Source organism: Ammodytes marinus, assembly GCF_949987685.1.
Source record: "Ammodytes marinus genome assembly, chromosome: 15".
NCBI lineage: Eukaryota > Metazoa > Chordata > Actinopteri > Uranoscopiformes > Ammodytidae > Ammodytes > Ammodytes marinus.
In genome coordinates this window covers 18,162,962-18,184,525 of record NC_137219.1, presented here as the reverse complement: position 1 = coordinate 18,184,525, position 21,564 = coordinate 18,162,962, and the positions used below count along the sequence as shown (strand labels likewise).

Genomic DNA, 21,564 nt, shown 5'->3' with positions numbered 1-21,564 from the left:
TGCTTGTATGCAGGAAAATAAAGTTTTATTACAAAAGTAATATTATTTTGATTTATGTTGCCAATTTTTTTATTTTCTTTATTGCAACATAGGATAGGCCGCCTAGTACTTGTTTACAGAACTGACAGTTAATATAGGCTAAAACTAGGCCTATACATTGGTAATGTTTACCACAGATTATTGCGGGTTTGTGACGTAGCTACAATTTGCAGTGTCCCGATATCGACGCTAGGAGTCGCCGGTCACTTCAGATTTACCATTGAGGTTGTGCGTGCGCCATATTGGCAGTCTCCTCCATCTCGCCAAACGTCGAGCATGCATGCCTCAAACCTGTTATTGAAGAAATACCTGTAATTATTTACAGTCGCCTGCAAGCCGAAAACATCACAATGGAGGCCGTCAAAACCTTTAACAATGAGGTTTGTTTTAAAGCCTTGAAAATAATAACTAACGCATGGATGGTAGAAACATTATTTTTCACATTTGCGGCAGCTAGCTAACTAACGTTAGCATCAAGTAACAGAAAGGGAAAAGGGGGTTAGTCTCACACAAGGCCGCTGTCTGTGCACAACAATACAGCGTTAATGTTAAGCTATGCAATTTATAATTCATGTAAACTGTCAAGAATAAGGTGGTGAAGACGATATGTTTTCCAACATTCACCGTGCTAGGTTGCCGGTCTTATTCGAAAATAATTTCTACCGACTTGTGCTAACGGTAGCAAGCTAGCTACAAGTTAGCAAAGCTACATCAGCTGCGTGATAACTTAGTGAGTTAACTAACTAGTATGGACGTGGGTAAAACACCTCGCATTCACTGCCACGTCTTTACCAGATGATTATTGCTTGGTAATACTTTATGAATAAGCGTTAGCCTCTTGTTATACAGTTGCAGGGAATATCCATTATTTGGGTTAACCTAACCCAGCACAATTAGTTAGCCATTTTAACTGTTAGCTGTTTCAGAGATAGCATCGCAGCCATTCGTCTGCAATGACAATAAAGGTTCAATTTTCTTTATCATAGCCTATGCTAAAATACGCGCAGTCGTTAGTAGTGAACGACTCGGGATGCCTCTTACAATGCAATAGGCTATTCAAAAAAAGAAGGAAGAATCAAAGACAGGGGAATATAAGCCATAAAAAAGAAAATAGTTAAAAGAGGCATAGTTGCAGAGTATTCAAATTGCAATATTAAGTAGGCCTATAATATATAAACTAGATTAAAATGTTGTACAGCAGAATATAATGCTGTAATCTGGGGAGTAGAGGTATACAGGTCAGGTGGCAAACAAACGGATATATAGAAATGTATGAATTTAATAACTACGGTGACTATAGAGCAATAATAAACAATGTTTTGAACAGGAGGTTTAGATGTGAACATTTTCTGTCTTTCCTTCAAAACAATCGAATGTCAGTGCTTACTTCACTATCTGCTCAGTTAACAGCTATTCCATAATTGACAGCAATTAGATAGGGAATGGTTATTTTGTTTCCATGATAGTATCAAAACAGATGACCTCAGTCAGAGGCCACCCCACTTTTGTAACTGTTACACTGTCTCATTATGAACTTGCTGGCTCTCTGACTACATACTTACCCAAAATGAACCTATTGAAAATAAACTCTCACAGTCGAACAGAGATGACTCTTTGGCCTGCTGCTTGTTCATTATGTCGTCGAATGCCTATTAATGTTGTGTTTTAGTAGTGACATTGATGACAAAATATTTTTTTTATGATGTCTTGTTTCTTCTTTCAGCTGTACTCATTGAATGAGTACAAGCCGCCCATCTCCAAGGCTAAGATGACACAGATCACCAAGTCTGGAATCAAGGCTATAAAAGTAAGTATGCAGAAATGAAGGTTGAGACAGGTAATGGGGTAATGAAGAAATGGTCATGAAAGGGAAATCTCTCCAATTATCATGTGAACAAAAAACATTCAGCTATGAACATCGGTTTAAGAATAATTTATTTGATACTGTATCCCAACCGTCTTATAGTACATTATCGTTAATAAGCCAAAGGCATACGTCCATTTAAAATTAAAGTAGGTCCCCTGATAATTGCAAAACGGGTTTAAACTTTAAACATTTTAATACTATTTTATTAAATATTGGACGGTTTCTGAATAGAAAAGTAAAAAGACTAAACTTGTGCAAATATTGAAACAAGGGTAAATTCTTAAAGATGAAAATTGTCTAATGTTGATCAAGCCGATCTCTATTTCAGCGATTTGATCCTTTATCCAGCAGACCAGTCAAGTAAACTCAGCCACACGAATCTTGTACTTTGATTTTGATGTTCTTTTTACTTTTTGTGAATGTGTACAGTCTGGAGGAATACAACTTTTTTTAAATAAATGTTTCCTTAATCAGTTCTGAGATTATGGGCTTGTGTACATTTTCAAACTCTGATAACTACAACGTTTCTCAAATATCCTTGGAAAATAGTATTACCTTTTTAAAATAGAACAAAAACATCGGTGGTACTCAAGAAACTAAGAGAAGGCCAACACATCTTACCATGATGCATATGAGCCGATGTGTGTTTTTGCTAATTCCGAATTCATATACGTGACACCTATGCTATATGACCATGGCTGGGACTGCACAAGTGATTACAAATAAAACCGTTCCCGGTATGACAGTTGGTCAATATTTGTTGAAGGCATGAGGTAGCAGGCTGCAGTAGGACTGAGATCCTGTGGGACTCAATAGTTAATATGGAGTGGATGGTTTATCACAAACAATTTTTTTAGTTGGAACTCCAAGCTGTCTACTGCTACACAAAAATTTGACTAGGAAAGTGAAATATTAAACAAATAAAACATTTATATCTTATCAATAGCTCTGTTCTATTTACGTGTACAATTAAGTCCGGACAGTGAGACAGTGATCCAGCAGGCACAATAGCAGGACCTAAGCCGTTACTACTTTTATAATTCCTACTGTGACATGTCAAATTTGAGCTTCTTTCATCAGTTGCGTGAACAAACAGTTTGTACCGTGTTTGAAGATATTGTTCTCTATGATTGTACGCCAAGTTAGAGGCTCAGTGTTATTATAGAGCTGACCAGTTGATTTTGTACAGCCCCAATTAACTAGAGAAAATAACAACACTGGAATTGCTTGTAGATGGGAATGGTACTATGGGTGGTAAAAAAATCTTTGAAGCTGAAAAGGTATGACTTGAGGCAGTTCATTTGCATGCATTTGAGCACTGTGTCTACACAGCAGCAGCTTAAGTGATCGGTCAGGGTTTACACTGGACACGCTCAATCACGCATGTTACTGCTGTGTGGCCACTTATGTTTTGGTAGCAATCAGTGCATTATACGCAAGCACTATAGGTATGCTGGTAAAATAAAAGGCAATGAATGAGGTTGAAACCTAAAAAAATATTTGGGATGGTGTCTGCGCAAGCAAATCGAGTGAAATGCAAACCAAGCACTAAAAGTCTTAACTTCTGTGTAATAATAATAATAGTAACACAGTAATGTGAGACACACTTAGTCAGAGTTGGTTACTAAAAAAAAACTTTTGAAATGTCCTCTGAAAATTTGTAGCTACAAAGAAGCTTTTTAATTCTCAATATTTTTGACATATGGAAGGTTTGTTTAAAAGGATAGTCAATCATCAGATTTTGAAACATGCATTTTTCATGAGATTTGTTTTGGACTTCTAGTATTGATCTCACAGAAAATCCTGTCCCCTTAAGTTAGTTTTATATACTGGTATATTTAGTTTTTAATATATTAGGGCCAAGTTTTCCGCTTTTCATTTAGATTTTGTCTCCTTTTAACCCATTGATGACTATGGCAATCTAGGATGCATGTCCTTAATGCCTGAGGGTTTTCTGAAAAAATTGTCTGAATTGTCAAGTCTACCAAAACCTTAATATCTAAGCCTGTGTAGCACATAGAAACATGAAATAAAATACATTTAAAAGTTAAGGTTCACAGGTTTTATTTAAACATGCTCACTTAGCACTTACAAACCAACACATTTTTCTAAAAATCGTCAAAATTAGATGGGGGAGAAAATAAATAAATAAATAATATAAAATATTTAAAAATAATGTGCTAAATGAGGTTATAATCCTGCTTCCTTTTAGCATGGATAGTAGTGACTGGGTTTGCAGTGGAGGGCTAAAGATATACAGATATAGGAAGGAGGAGATAGCTTTATTTTATAATTTAGTTCACTGGCACCATAAATCCGACTTCCCAGTACAACTGGAACGCAGAATGACTCCCGCTGTCTGGAGCCGATCAGCTGGTCCAAACGGCTGTATACCACGGAGATGAAAACAAAACTGAAACTATCGCCTGGCTGGGCTGAATTTGAGTTGGAGCAGCTAAATATAGCCTAAATTCATAAATATTGTTAATAAATAGCAATGCAATGTGTTGTGTGATTTTCGTCACTAGCCTATAGTAGACCTAGATTCTGCACTCTGAACGCCACTAACTGTTCTGTAATACACTATCGCCGACACAGCTGGTGTATTTTATTTACTATTATTATTATTATTATTATTTTTTTTTTTGAGGTGATTTTCGGCAAACCACACAACTTTTGGGTGGTCACGTGGTCTTAAAAAATCAACAAAACCCACCTCATGTGTATTTGAACCAGTGATGGTGCATTCTATGCTGCGCCTGCCATGAAAATTAGATAAAGTAACAATGCTGCGCTACGCAGCAGCCGGCAGGAGATACAATGTGGCATCGCGCAGCAGCCGTCATCAATGGGTTAACTGAAAAATTCTAACTCGGTCTTACTATGTTACACGACTGGCTGATTTCCTGCACCCTGGGCCTATTACAAGCTTCTCAGAGAAAAAGGCTTATCAACATAGACTGAACAAGTTCTTATGACCATCTGTGGATCTAGGTTACCTGAAATTGCTCAGCATTTTTGTTATATAGGGGTGAAAATATTTTAGATATTGTTTACTATTATTAATTATTTTTCTGATGATGTGACTTCTTGTCCTGTTTGTATTCTTGTTTGTAGAGGAACTGTTGTGCTTTTGGTGTTGCTGTGCATCATTTTGCTTGTGAATAATACCTGTTTCCCCTTCCCTCAGCAGCTCTCCCAGCTCCCCCAAAGCACTGAAAGTGAAGCAGGAGGATGGGGTGGAGAGAGTTACAAAGAGATAAGAGAATCCCTAACCAGCTTAGGTAGGAGTATGGGTTGTTTCACAAAGAAGATGGAAGAAGAGCAAAATCATTTAAACTTAATTTGCTCCCACACACACACACAGAAGCGGGAGTTTTGCTGTTGCCACTGTGGGCTACACTCCCCTTCTGGTTGCTGTACCTTAGTCACTGTTGGATTGATTGCTTTGGAAGTTGAAGATGCTATCTTGTTTGTTTTGAATTGTCTGATGACAATATTTGTGTTGTGGTCTAGTTAATACACCTTCATTTCTTGGTAGGCAAGTCAGAACTCTTCCTGTGCTGCTTCATAGTGCATATTGATGGAGTTTGAGCTAGCATTAGTTGTGTGGAGCTACAATGCTGGAGTTGTGATGATGCAGATAGACAAGGTGATCTATAAAATGTTGATCTTTTGAGGTGGATTCAAATTATTTCTAGTGCTAAGCTGCTTTAACACGAAACACAGTTTCAGAAACACTGCATTCACACTAAACATAACATCACATGTATACACTTGATTTCATGGTTCTGCTAGAGTTGTTTAAGATTATCTATCGTTCTTAATGAAATACATCTTATTCTGAATATGCTAGTTAGTAGTCTTCAAGAGCACGCCACTATCAGTATTGCATTTATATGACAGCATTCATTGACATGGTACCCTAAGTCAAGTGTTGCACAAACAGTGTGACTGGAGTTAGCAAATGTTTTAAGTTTTTCTTTGTCATGGAGATGTCTCTCTGCTGATCAGATCTTGATGATTAAGATGAAATTATCTTTACAAAAACATTATGGCTGTCACTTTTTCAAAAATCAACTTAGAATGAAAGAACTTAAATGTTTCCTTTTTAATTAATTGGAACACAACCCATATAGTCAAACGCCAGGCCCACACATGCGGCAAAAAGCACCTGAAAGCGGGCAGTTTTGTTCCAGAGTCTGGTCTATTTCTTCCGCAAGCCACGCGCAAATCGTACAGAAACCACATAAAAAAAACATCAAACTGGATAAACATGTTATCAACCTAAGCTTTAATGTCTTAATTGAAGCGGGGGAAGAGTAGGGGCTCTCCTCACACTGGGAAACAAGAAGATAAAATACCTGATTGAAAAATATCAAAACTAGGTCCCCCAGGTGTGGACATACAAGGGCTCCAGACTGTCGCTAATGAATGTCTGTTGAATATCCGAAATAACGTTATGAAATGGATGCGAGTAGAGCTGTTTCTTTCAGCGGCTCTCAAACAACCTCTGTTCCTTGCTGTGCTTCCTGTTGTCTGTGTATGTGAGCCTTGAGAGTGTAGAGCATAGGGATTTACCGTCTACTGTAGAGAATTATTATGTTGAAAAATAAAAACAAATCTTTATATATATATAGGGGAGAGTGGCCTAAGTTGTGCAACTTTTCACTCAAAGTGACTTTAAAGTAAGGCCTTGACAGTAAAGTCTCCAACTCAAATATGTACATATATTTCAGGGTGTTGTGCATCCCTGGCAATAAAAACGTTGGATCTGGAATAAACTGTTGAAGAAATATAGCTTTCGGAAAAAAAGTTGTCTTGATGCACAACTTGCCCCCGGTGTGGTGTAAGTTGTGCGGTTGGAGAGAATACCATGGGGTGAATTGTGCCATTGATATATATCTCATAAACTGTAATGCAAGACAAATCCATTAGACAATCACTTATTTAAGGTGTATTTAAAGTAAATAGTTGACAAAGATTGAAGGACAATTTTCTTAAACAAGGCCTAGCAGATCTAATGGTTTTACCTGCAAAGCTCACAATGACAAAGTCACCATCATCATCTTTCTGGCCATCTGAACTCTCATCAGTGGTGTCGTTAAGTGGAATTGAGATGTCACTCTCTTCTGAGCTACTGTAGACAATCACTTTCTTTTGGTGACCAGCGTATACAGCCATGCCACTGGCACAACTCTCAGAAATGTACTTTGCACTAGTTGCTCCGTGCTTGTGGAACCAACTGCCACCTGACAAATGTGATTCCCCTACATTTCTGCCTTTAAATCAAGGCTCAAAACCCATATGTACACCCTTGCGTTTCCTCCCCATTAACTATCTTACCTCTGCACTACTATCTGTGTTTATGTGGATGTATGGGCTTTACGTCTTTTATTTTGGTTATTGTTATTTTACCTTCATTGTTTACCTACTGAATGCACTATGTACAGCACTTTGGACAGTGCAAACTGTCATAAATGTGCTTTTATAAATACATTTTACTTACTTATAACTCACCCAGGCCCTTTGGCACAAATCACCCCAATACCAGAAATTTGGATAATAAGCATGATGCAGCAATTTAGGGTTGACATCGTGCTAACTGTATAGACTCAAAATGTAGCATACTAAAGCACTAAAACATGTGTCAAATGTTTTCAAACTTGTCTATAATTGTTCAGACACAATAATCAAAAAACCTTGATCATGGAAATTGTACTTTGAAAGGCAAAACACAGTTTTTTGAGCTTAAATGTGCTTATATCTTATTCCTTGTGTCTCCCTTCTTTACAGGATGAGTCAAATGGATGGCTCTTCTTAAATATGTGGTCACATTTCCAATTTCTTCCACGGTTTTCTAGAAACAAGGGGTGGCACAACTTAGGCCACTCTCCCCTATAGCGCCCATTTCCCCCCCCCCCCCCGGACCATTACGCCGTTCGCTTTCTTTGACTTAACACTGTTGCATCTCTTTGGTCGAAGTTGAAGTTAATGGATTTTAACCCCTGGAAATACCCAATGTATTTTGCATAAATGTTGTAAGGTCAAACTTTACAACTTTTTATGCTTAAAGCATCTTCCATGAAAAAGTAGTCATGTGCACTGTGCAGTAATATAGAATATTAAGGATCCAACATAGATACATGGAGAATCGTTTTGCAATTGAATCATTGACTGATGTTCGTAATCTAATCGTGAGGCTGGTGAAGACTGTTCACTCACTGTACGAATCTAAAGTCATCTTTTGACTTTATATTTGTTGTGACTAGGGGTGTGCACGTGTACACGAGTAACCGTTTAGTAAATCATAACCGTTAAGGAAAAATCAATAAACGAAAACCGTTTAAAAAAAAATCTTCAAATTTTAAATGTTCTTTTTTTTCAAAGTTTTTAAATATGTTCTGGAGACACGCATTTATTGATTTTACATCACTAATAAACTACTTGGGGAGGATAAAAGCTAGTCTGCCCAATCTGTCTGTCCCTTGGCGTGTGAGTGTGTGTATAATCGCAAACACACGCACACACACACGGGGAGGCGCCGTTCTCGGGCTCGACTCACAGCCACTGAAGAGTGATGAAAGATAACCTAAAGATTAAAGTTACCCGGTTGACGTGAACTACGCGCGTAAGCAGCCCGAACTTTATAACACCTGTTCAACCTGCATAAACGTGGACATGTAGAAAGCGATAGGCTATTTTAATCAGGAAATTAATGAAGCGCGATAATGACGGCGCACATGACAGGCGAACGCGTGTGTGTGCGCGCTCGCCTACAGGACGGCGGGCGCACGAGGATAATGACGTCACGGTTAACCGTGTACACGAAAATTCCGTCGTGTACACGGTTAGACATTTTTGTAAACGTTCACACCCCTACTTGTGACAATGTTTTGTAATTTTTTCAAAAGCTTTAAGGCAGCAATCGGCATACTTTTATCCATGATTTTTCCATCTGGTGTTGAATCCAAAAAGGTGTCACATTACTTACTAGTTCCCTTCATATTGCATTAGCAAAAACAACGTGTCTTGTTTACTAATATGGTAACATGGCGTTCAGATGACATTGGCTGTGCATTTTTTTAAATGTTGTCATTCAAAGACAGTTGGTTGCTAGTTTAAATTGAAATTCAAAAGTGACAGCCCTAACAAATCACTCTCAAATGCATGGTCAAATGTACAGTATCTCACAAAAGTGAGTACACCGCTCACATTTCTTCAAATATTTCTTATCTTTCCATGGGACAACACTGAAGAAATTACACTTTGATACAATTTAAAGTAGTCAGTGTACAGCTTGTATAACAGTATAAATGTACTGTCCCCTCAAAATAACTTGACACATAGCCATTAATGTCTAAACTGCTGGCAACAAAAGTGAGCACACGAGTGAAAATGTCCAAATTGGGCCCAAAGTGTCTATATTTTGTTTGCCTTAACCCTCTTGGGCATAGAGTTCACCAGAGCTTCACAGGTTGCCACTGGAATCCTCTTCCACTCATTCATGACAACATCACGGAGCTGGCGGATATTAGAGACCTTGCGCTCCTCCACCTCCCGTTTGAGGATGCCCCACAGATGCTCAATAGGGTTTAGGTCTGGAGACATGCTTGGCCAGTCAATCACCTTTACCCTCAGTTTCTTTAGCAAGGCAGTGGTCGTTTGGGGTCGTTATCATGTAGCAATACTGTCCTGTGGCCCAGTTTACGAAGGTTGAGTGCACGTGCTCAGCGTCATACCCAGAGGTTGGCTTTGGAAAATATACCTATGAGTGCTGGCAGCATTGCTGCAGGGCTTGAAGGGGTGGGGGGTCACCCTGTCAGTGCTCAGACCATACGCCACACACTGCATCAAATTGGTCTGCATGGCTGTCGTCCCAGAAGGAAGCCTATTCTAAAGATGATGCACAAGAAAGCCCACAAACAGTTTGCTGAAGACAAGCAGACTACGGACATGGATTACTGCAACCATGTCCTGTGATCTGATGAGACCAAGATAAATCTATTTGGTTCAGATGTTGTCAAGTGTGTGGGGCTGCAACAAGGTGAGGAGTACAAAGACAAGTGTGTCTTGCGTATAGTCAAGCATGGTGGTGGGAGTGTCATGGTCTGGGGCTGCATGAGTGCTGCCAGCACGGGGGAGCTACAGTACACTGAATGCCAACATGTACTGTGCCATACTGAAGCAGAGCATGATCCCCTCCCTTCGTAAACTGGGCCGCAGGGCAGTATTGAGACATGTTAACGGCCCCAAACACACCTCCAAACGACCACTGCCTTGCTAAAGAAGCTGAGGGTAAAGGTGATGGACTGGCCAAGCATATCTCCAGACCCAAACCCGAATGAGCATCTTTGGGGCATCCTCGAACGGAAGGTTGAGGAGCACAAGGTCTCTAATATCCACCAGCTCTGTGATGCTGTCATGAATGAGTGGAAGAGGATTCCAGTGGCAACCTGTGAAGCTCTGGTGAACTTCATGCCCAAGAGGGTTTAGGCAGTGCTGAAAATAATGGTGGCCACACAAAATATTGACACATTGGGCCCAATTTGGGTTTACTCACTTTTGTTGCCAGCAGTTTAGACATTAATGTCTGTGTGTCGAGTTATTTTGAGGGGACAGTTAATTTACACTGTTATACAAGCTGTACAATGACTACTTAACAATGTATCAAAGTGTAATTTCTTCAGTTTTGTCCCATGAAAAGATGTAATCAAATGTTTGAAGAAATGTGAGGCGTGATCTCACTTTTGTGAGATACTGTAAGTGAGAGAAAAAGCTAACAAACAGGTGAACAACACTTAATGGTCTGAATCTGCATTAGCTTTTTGTCCGCAATACTGTCTACTACTCAATGTGACACACTAAGACATGTTGAAGTAGTGAGACATTGCAGTGGCGTTAATGGCTCTACTTAAATCCGACTGTACACTTAAACTGGGTGCATGGGGCACTTTAACGCCAAGTAACAACAAACACACCTGTAGCATGGGCCGCACACATTGCTGCGCCACAATAACACTCACACTGACAAATACATTTTTATTAATTTATTTTAAATATTGGAATACGGGTTTTATCTACCTGGGCGGCCCGCCCAAGTAGAGCCTCTGTGTGGTAACACTGGAATTTGTGAGGCTATGGCTGGTTGGCACACATTAGGGGGTTGTTGGGGGGCATTTTGTATATTAAAGTCTAAATATTAAATTCATGTGGTTGTTTAGGTATGAATGATGATGGCAGTAGAAATGTTACAGCCACAAAGGAGTTAAACAGTTCACAAATGTGTTATATAAAAATAATAACTAGAGCATATTATTCAAATATAAAAAAAAGCAGAAGTGGTTACCCATGCTAATATGGGTTTTATTTTATTTTATTTTATAAATTAAAAAAAGTTGTCGCATTGTCCAACCCTAGTAGAATGTAGTGGTGTACAATGCTACAATGTTATAGGTAAAACAAACTCTAATTTCTGTGAATAGCACAAATCCATAAAATTCCATATTTTCTTAAAATACAAATGATTGTAGTTGGAAGACATGGCATGACATGGCATCACATGTTGGCACTGGTTAGTGCGTGCAATTGTATTTTGAGGGACAAAAATTCACTTCTAGATGTGTTGGCAGCACTAGGGTTAACTTTTCTAAATTAAATCTAAGTTAGATTAACGTTAATTTTCAATGATAACTTCTGCATTAGTTGTCTTACATTGATGACGATGATATTGTGCTTGGTCTAGTGGATAACTGCAATACATGCTGTAAAGTTAACATTACTGATTTAAGATCAAACAGTTTTCGTCTCGGATGCAGTGATGGAATTAACACCAGTACATTTACTTTTATAAGCTGTCTGACATCAGTACACGGCTACTGACAAGGCTAAAGTATATTAGGCTATGCTGGGTTTACACCTTTCTTATGACCCTTGAGTTAGTGTTGTTAATTGTGTATGACTTAATGTATGGTTTGCCTAAAGTAATATGTGAATATGACCTATTATGTTTGTTAGTCATACATGTAGTAAGATTTTTTTTTGGCCATTAGCAGAACTCTTAACATTTATCCATCCATATTGCCACAAGTCAGTTTTTACAATTATATCATCAGCAATAATTAGTGACTGTCCAGACACAATTTGTTTGCCTCTTAAGGGCTGGCTGATGATGTGAATCTGCCAATCTTTCAATTTATACTTGTTACTATACTGAGTAGACTGTGTATTTGTCAAACAATTATCCATATAGGAAGGAACAAGTGTCATCATGTCTTTTGGCTTCTTAAGTTATGTTTATGGTTAAAAGGACTTGCACAGTCATTCAAAGATTTGTACTTCTCCAGTTTATACTTTATAAATGAATCAGAATCTATCCATCAAACTCTTTACTTTACCTTTAATTTACTATAAACATCCCCAAGTAACATCCAAGAAAAGATCACTAGAAATTCTTAAGTAGTCAACAAGCTTATCGGTGGGGAAAATCAGGATTGTTGTATAGGCTTTTATTTCTAATTTCCTCTTATTACATTTCCATTCAAGCAGATTATAGAACTAGGTCTCCTTTTCTCTGGATACACAGTACATTTAGTAACAACAATAATTGCTTACGCCTGTATGTAGGGCTGGGCGATATGACCAAAATCTCATATCCCGATATAGGTCATTTCATATCCCGATAACAATACATTTCACGATATTGCATATTTTCTGTAAATTAACATAATACAAATTTAATATAAATGACACATTGAAATAAGGCCTTTCTCTTATTACATTTAGAATTATATACTGGAACATACAAAGTATTTACTTTGGATTATTTTTTCCTTTTATTCAAACTCAAATTTTCAAGCATGCAACAAAGTAGAAAATGCTCATGTTATCTGACCGTCCAACTTAATAGGCTACTGTAGGCCTACTTACAACCTTAGTATTTTAGTCTGCAATAGCGCACTGTTCTCTACACCTTGTAATTTGGTGTATTTTAAAATATCATAATTTCCAATTCAGTGCAAATAGCCCGCAATGTAAATGTTTTGGGAGTCCTTCCTCCACGGCTTATTTCAGACTGTGTGGACTCACACTGTACGCCTGTGTGCCGGTGGTTGCTATGGCACTGCTGCAGGCGAGGCTCCAGTCGCCCTTCGTAGCGAAAATGAAAGTTAAAATGAACGACTGGGGCCTGCCATTAACGTTCATGAAGCTTTTGGTGTGAGCGCAGGATAACAAGTAGCTATTGGAAATGACAGGCTTTCTTTTCTGTTCTATCACCGAGGAGTAGTCCCACACGGAAGACATGGTACCAGTGACGGAAGTGCAGCGGGGCTAGCAAACGCTGCCTTCCTGTGTGTGCGCTTCAAACTAAAAGTCAACTCGCGTTTCTCAAGTTAAATGCTTTTAATGTGAAGCGTAGCTGTAGGAAATGTTCAGCTGGAATTAACAGTAACTTATCTGCGAGCTACATCAATAGTTTGTCGTAAAGAGTGTGATTTGTGACAACGAAATAAACGATATTACATAAAATGAAACGATAGACGTTTATGTTTCGTCAGACGATATATCTCGTCATATCGCACAGCCCTACCTGTATGTTAATAGCCTGTGACTGATCCTTACAATAAGATTAAATTCACCTTAATGTAAATAATACAAAGGCTAAATTTTAAAGCAGTGAAAGGTAGTAAAACTTAACAATGTTTCCAATTAAATTAGCAGTTGAGGTTTTGGCCTGTATCCAGATGTTGTCGACGTGATCTCTTATTTATACAGTGCAACGGCAGCCATGACTGCACACATAGCAGCATTATTGCAGCAGCTTTCAGCAGTGATTAATGGCCATCTCTGTCCTTTGTTGTCTTTTGGAATTTTTCTGAAAAATCTCAAAGGCCATGTGAATTATATTGACAATATTTGTCAGAGCAACAATCATGGATTAACAATGTATTACTGGTTTCCGTGCGATAATTTAGTAAATGGCAATCCTATTACAAACTTAAATAGATGTAGAGAATTTGATGTTCAAATAGTCTCAGGCTTGTAGAAGACAATATAACAAAGTTTAACACATCATGGAGTACATGAGCTCTGAGTATGCTTACAGTTAAGTGAAGGGATAAATAGACTAAAAGTGCAGATGATAATGCTCCCAAGTCCTTCATAGTAATTATTTTAAAGGAATACTAAGCGATTATATATTCATCTAGAACACCTTTTGTCAAAATCAGCTAATATCTTGTCACCATCTGCAACCTGTCCGTTGTGTGTGTGTGCGTGCGCTCTGAAAAAAAGTTGGATGCATCAGCTGCTACGCTAACGGATATCTAAAAAGCCTGGGTCAGAGCCAGCAGCTGTTAATGTTCATACTAACCGAGGCCAGAACTTAACAGATTGACGTTTAGGGGAACGAAACCAGGCACTCGCTCTGACCGTCAAACATTAACGCGTTAGTATAAACATAAACAAATGTTCACCAAGCGTTCGCTGGAGATTACCTTGCCTCACGACTATTAACATGTACAGACCTACTCGTCACAAATTGACAAAAGTGCAGTCTGATTGATGTGGATTGAGCTATCATTTAGGAAATACTGACTTTTTAACAGAAGTCTGTTTTAAACATAATGGTAGTAAAAAAGGCAGGCCTGAGTTTTAGAATGAATGATGTTCTGTATTCCATTTAGTTGTTCAATTATTGGTATTAGACCTGGTATTCTACATACTGGCTCGCTTCCATAATGGTCATGTCCAACTCTGACAACTTAATAGAACAAAGCCATCGTTAACGTTATGGGTAACACTGCGTTTGCTCTTCTATCCTTGTCTGTATGCCTACACATCTGACTGCTAGGGGGAATGCTGCTGCTTGGCAATGAGTGAATGACAATAAAAGCAGTGCACAGTGTTGTAAATACAACAGATTATTTTAAAATACTTTGATAACCTCTGCTGTGGGCCCTCTAACAAGGCTAGCTACAGCAATTAAAGGTGGAGTCAGCGATTCTGGAGAACACTTCTTGACAAAATCACTTTTTGTCAAAATCAGTGAATTACTCCTCATGATCCTCTACCTGTCCGTACTATGTGTGCGCGCTGAAAAATAAATCTGGTGTTAATAAGCAGCCTGGTATGTAAACAAAGGGGACCCACCATAGCTAGCAACATCCCCATTTTTCTTTTTTTGGAACGTACAGGAAGCGGATCTTTAGGAGAAATTCACTGATTTTGACCAAAACATTTATTTTTGCAACAAGCGTTCTCCAGAATTGCTCACTCCACCTTTTAATTACTACAATCTTAATCAAACTATGTTCAGTCCCGCCTGCATTTCAACACCCAACACCTGTAAACTCAAATGTTTCTTAATGAACATTCAGACACACAGTCTGTGAAACATTTTTATACCTTTATAAAACATTTTGCACACATCAGCTGATGAATGTTGATTTTGTCTTATTATGGTCGCTTAGATTTTAAGAAGCTACAGTGCATGTAGTTCATTTCAGAAGCTGAAAATGAAGTCAAGCTCCAAATGAAGTCAGACTCCATATTGAATTTGATTCATGGTTTTGTCAGCTTTTTTTATAACAAAACATAAAAACCTGTATAACGTTTTGGCAGTTACTATTGAAAGGTTTGACATTTATCTCTTTGTCTAGTTTCGACATATCAATTGTAAAGCTTATTTTGTTACTAAGGATGAACTGTTATCGTGTTACATTACTTCTTCTATATTGACCAACTAGTTAAGTTGAATGGTGTTTGCAAACTATTTAAAACCCAATGTCAATTTAAAAAACCCTAGCTATACTCAAAGTGCTTGGGAGGATCCCATTTGTTTGGCCTTGTAGAAATCCCAAAAATGCCCAACTTAAAATGTAGTCATTTGGCTTGCTTTTATCTATGCTATCTACATCTGTCTTCTTGTTTTGTCCATTTTTCCAGCCAATTGGTCATATCACGGATTTAGATATACCTAAAAGATTGCTGGATCTAAATCAATTTATTAGCATTTGGTAAATATATTTATAGAAAATAGGCAGAGAAATAGGCAGAGTAAATGTTGCAAAGTTGTGCTTGTCCTTTGTTCACTGGATCAGACTCAGTGGTGTGCTTCTAAATGTTTGTATTGTGTTTATTATTGACAATTGCCCAATATTTTGTCATTCCATTTCACAATATGGGCTTCCTGTGGCAGTGTAGGTGCTCACTAGTCATCGCCGCCTTACCTCTCAGCTCATTTCATGCACAGTGTATGTGAATAAACACAGTACACAGCAACTTAAAGCCACTACGAGTAAGTCGGCACGTTGGCGACACCTTTGAACAAAAGCGGTAGTATTATTACGACGCCAGCTGTCGTGAAGCTGTTTTCTAGCTCGTGCAGGCAGCGTGCAGGGCGTGCAGATTCAAATAATCAGGAAGCAATATGGTGCGTGTCCGTGTGTTGAAAGCAAAGTGTGAGGGCACCGGACTCTTTTCGGCTCCGTGAGTCTATGGGTGACACAGCATCAACTAATGCCAGTAAGTGCTAAACACACCTGATTGCAATGAGTTGATGCATTGTCACCTCTCACGGAGCTGAACGAGTCCATGTCCCCACACAAAGCGAATGAACGAGAGATGGCAGTTAGTTAGTATCACGATGAGGTAATGTGTTTATGTTGTAAATAATGACTATTTCAGATGAATAATGGTCATCTGATGATGCTGGTGAGGCAAAGTAAACTTTGTTTTAGTAGGCTACCGCTCATTCATTTAGGAGTAAACACTGCAGTCCATGCTGCAGTCTAGGTTCGCTGCGTGAAATTGTGTATACGTTGCTTGGCAACGCCCTCCCGCCCGACTATCACTCTCCCTTTTCGCTTTTCTTCATTGCATTTTCTTTTTTTTCTTTTATGGTTCAGCCCCGTTATCAGTCATTATGACGACAAACAACTGTCTCAAACAAGGCTCCCGCTCCCCTTCCCTCACCTGGAGGGATAGGCTTCTCAAATCGCGTAACTGCGCCACACTGAAATCTGTGACCAATACGGATATGTGACCATAGAGCATGCACGCGTGAACCGAAAATCGGACTGGGTGTACGACCAGATCAAATGCAGTAATAAAAACTATATAAAAACGTCTTTCTTTGCACTGATGGTCTCGTTTGCTGTTAAAGGTAATTTATGATTATGAGAGGAAACATGAGGCTGTTTAAAAGATATTTAAAAGTTACTCGTTGCCGCTTTAACTCTACTTTTAAATATCTTAACAAGACATTACTTTGACCCACCTTGCTAATCGTCAAAGCTAAACAAGATCTTTAAATAACACTGTTATTAAATCTACCATCACAATTATATATACTTGGCATGAAAGTGAAGAACCATTGTTAGCGGCAGCAGCTATCTGGCAAATTAAGTGAAGTGCAGAATGACAGAATGTCTCTGTGGGTGTTTTATCTCAAAGGACCCTGCTAACACTGACTCTTGAGTGTATATGTGGTATCAGTTAGTTTTTATACCACATCCATGGACTAGATTGGAATAGCCCTCAAATTAAGATTGTGTGATTTGCTCATAAACGCATGTCACAACATTTTAAACCCCTGTTTTCATTGTCAGCTTATCATGCTTAACCTATAAATATCGGTCAGTGTTGAATATCGTATCAGAATTGGCTTACTAGGATTACTGTTACACTTGAGTTATATGTACCTTTCTGATGTTGACATTGAGCTTGGTTCTTTAAAGAGGGCATATGTCGTCTTGAGTTTCTGTTCTCACTTGCAGATATTTTCATTGATGAGCAATATATTCTGGTTTAGAAAGGCCACTGCTAACTAGCAAGTTGGTTGATGCTTGCTTGCACCTTATTCCCAATATTTAATTGTCTGGTCACAATTTCATGCTTTTTATTGTCAGTCACTGCAAGCCTCACTGGACACACACACACACACACAGTTGGCTCTGAGTTAAATGGCATAAAAAGTGAGATGCTTTCATTGTTTCTGGGCTTAAATTGTTTGTGTAAGTAAAGCAAAAGTTATTGTTTTCCACATAGTTTGATGGACATTGCTATTATGAATTATTTTTAGATACCCGAGTTTGTTTTCATTCTATAAACGGTCCATTGCCACAGTTTGAAGTTAACATCACTTCACATCACCATTTTTGCGTTTGTCTTCTGCCACTTGTGCAGTATTTTCCTGAACATTTGTTGTGCTCTTATAGCTGTTTCCTCTAGCATGCATAGTTTAAACCTTAGAAGTAGTATCCTTGCAACTCACTGACATTCTTTCAAAAAAGGCTTTTGTTTTTGGCAAATGCTTTTAAAAATTGCAGAAAAATAGTTTTTCTTGTATTTTAACTGATATTTATTCAGACATTTAAAATGCTATCAATTTCACGGTTAAAATGCAAAATCAGACCAGTCTGTCTTTAACATAAAGTGAACTTTGCTTTTAACAGTAACACCGCACTGCATTATTTGTGATGTATTCTGAGCATGCCTGCAGTTGCTGGACAGGATTTTCATCTTTCACTTTTGATATTAATTCAATTGAAAAGATGATAATCCTCTATTTCAGGGGTCCCCAAACTTTTTTCACTGAGGGCCACATACAGAAAAATCTACGAAGGGCCGGGCCACTTTGCAAAAATAACACATTTATCAGGACATGTAGCTGCTCTGATGTTTAGTTTCATAGTGTCTTCGTAAATTGTAATCCTTCTTCACGGCAACACTTTCCTTGCACATTAAACAGACACATTTCCCCTCTTGTTTATATGCCAATGATACACCCAGTGTTTTCTGCCTTTGCGTCCAATGTCCGGCAGGGTAAAAATAGTATCCAGCCGAGGTCCCGACCCTCCTAGGGGGGTCCGGGGGTATGCCCCCCCGGGAGATTTTTTAAAGTTTTTAAAGCGAAATGCATGAATCTGGTGCACTTTGAGAGGGAAATTAAGAGGCTAAATCTGGAGAATTTTGTATGAAAAAAAAAAATGGAGACACTGTGTCAGATGAATTAGAAGCTATTGGAGAAGGACGCATAGATTTTCCATAATAATATTAATTTAAAATAAAATATTATGCAGGGTCCTCTGGGATGGGCTTGTTGCTCATTTTCTTTTATGGGACATATTTCTCTGTAATATAATGAGTGCATTTAAATTATTTAAAAATTAAAAGCGCCATATTACGTTATATTTTTAAAATGTGCCACGGGCCAATCAATCAGTGTTTGACACCCCTGCACTAGTGGGTTAACTAAGAAATGCAAAAAAAAGAAAAAAAAAATTCAAAGGGCCATATTACATTATCTTTTTAGTAGTAGTTTGGGGACCCCTGCTCTATTTGGTCTCTGTGATTTCAAATAAACTCTGCCCATTTAATCTCCTGTACTTTAACTCCATCTACTGGATGATTGTGGAATTTAAACCTAGAAAGTGTTGTTGGTATTGCTAAAGAGACATGTTTTTCTTTTTTGCTTAAATCCAAATGTACAGTGCTTCAGCCTGCTTGTGCTTGATCACAGTCCATCCTGACTGGATTTGCCATTTATTGGGGCATTAATTTCAGTCATATGTAAATCACCAACATGGTTTCTGAACATGGACTATTCATATTTGACCTCAGAAAGTCTTAGGCTGTCTAACTCAACCAGTACTCTTAGCATTGCTCAATGATGTTCTGAGAGCACAGCAGAACTGGTAGCAATGTGTTACAATGTTGCATTATGCCTCTAGCTTGGTTCCCGTTCACACAACTCTATCTATGAGTTGACCAACATTTGTGGTGCACAGGAAAACTGCTCTCTAATTGGTCGGATTTTCTATGTAAGAAAACTCCTTGAAGTAAGCAAAGAGTAAAAGAAGAGCAAACCCCTTCTCTTTTCCAGAAAAAGATTAAAGCAACAATTATCACGGGTTGATATATGTCATTGTTTATTATTACATTTATCATATTAGGCAAAAGTTAGATGTGGCTGTGCGGCAAAAAAATATTAATTTTAATGTGCTGCATTTTAAAAATCCAGCTGGCTACGGGAGCTGATTAAATAAATAAAAACTGTCCAAACACCAAAGGGGCAAACACATGCTCCAAGGTTTAATTCAACTGAACTAAAGAAGGAAGGCAGGTGTAAAAGCAACCTTAGTTTACATATTTTTCCTCAGGTTTTACACCTCAGTCAGATATAATTGGTTTGGACACGCTTTTAAAGGTCCAGTTAGCACTGACACAAAAATTATTCAGCAGCTGATCATCTGCAGACAGCCATACAGTTATGGAGATATGACTGGCTGTGATTGACATTGTTATATTAACTAGGGGTGTGAACGTTTACAAAAATGCCTAACCGTGTACACGACAAATTTTTTTTCGTGTACACGGTTAACCGTGACGTCATTGTCCTCGTGCCCCCGCCGTCTTGTAGGCGCGCGCGCGCACACACATACGCGTTCGTTCGCCTGTAAACACACAATTGACATGAACTACGCTCGTTTAGACACCTCTTATAATAGGTCCATGGTACACACACACACACACACACACACACACACACACACACACACACACACACACACACACACGTTCGCCGTCATAATCGCGCTTCATTCATTTCCTGATTAATATAGCCTATCGCTTTCTACATGTCCACGTTAAATGCATGTTGAACAGAACTGTGTTATAAAGTTCGGGCTACTTACGAGCGTAGTTCACGTCAACCGGGTAACTTTAATCTTTAGGTTATCTTTCATCACTCTTCCGTGGCTGTGAGTCGAGCCCCAGCACGGCGACTCCCCGTGTGTGTGTGCGCCGATACACACACTCACTCACACACACACACTCGCCGAGAGACAGACAGATTCTCGGCAGACTAGCTTTTATCCTCCCCAATTAGTTTATTAGTGATGTAAAATCAATAAACGCGTGTCTCCAGAACATATTTAAAAACTTTGAAATTTGAAGGGGGAAAAAAAAAAAACGGTTTTCGTTTATTGATTTTTCCTAAACGGTTATGATTTACTAAACGGTTACACGTGTACACGTGCACACCCCTAATATTAACCTGTCTACACTAGTACATAATACGAATATATCTGTACTGACTTTTTCTAAAAGCCTTGTCTTTTAAGTCTGGTCAGGTTTTTAATAAATCGGTTGCAATAGTGCAGTGTCAGTTTAGTAATAGTCACTCCTAATAAAACCTTTCCAATATGAGGTACATTATTATTTATTACATTTTCTTAGTTTACTGTGGTATCAATTCTTCTAAACCTTAACTTTAACATGCCAAAGTGAATAGCAGAGTCTGCACAGGTAAACACAAAGGTTCCCCACCCCCAGGCCATGAGGAAACATGAGAAATGAAGAAAATTAGATCCACAATTATTTGGTATTCCTATGGTTATTAACTTGGAATTGTCACAGCCCTAACTAATTTTCACTCTCACTCCTTTTCATACCCCAACCCCACAGACACTATATACATTTTCAAATAGGCATCGATATGTCTGTCTTCAAAAACAATTTTAATTGGTCTATAACATTTGGCTTAGCCAAACTGTCATACACATCCAGTATCTGGAAAAGTCCCCAAAACCATCTGTTGCTTGCAACTATGTCGAATCGGATTCCTGTGTCCTGCCATTAAATTGATTCAGCAT

The 21,564-nt window shown here is 38.5% G+C and overlaps 1 protein-coding gene across 2 annotated transcripts in view; it reads left to right on the top strand.

Moving 5' to 3' along the window:
* The first annotated feature begins 297 nt into the window (after nt 1-297).
* scaf8 (SR-related CTD-associated factor 8) overlaps nt 298-21,564 on the top strand; it is a 31,397-nt gene continuing 10,130 nt past the window's right edge. For both annotated transcript variants that reach the window (XM_080042881.1, XM_080042880.1), the window contains exons 1-2: nt 298-419; nt 1,763-1,846. In XM_080042881.1, coding sequence (XP_079899007.1) covers nt 390-419; nt 1,763-1,846 — 114 coding nt within the window. In that variant the 5' untranslated portion in view covers nt 298-389. The remainder of the gene's footprint in view (nt 420-1,762; nt 1,847-21,564) is intronic.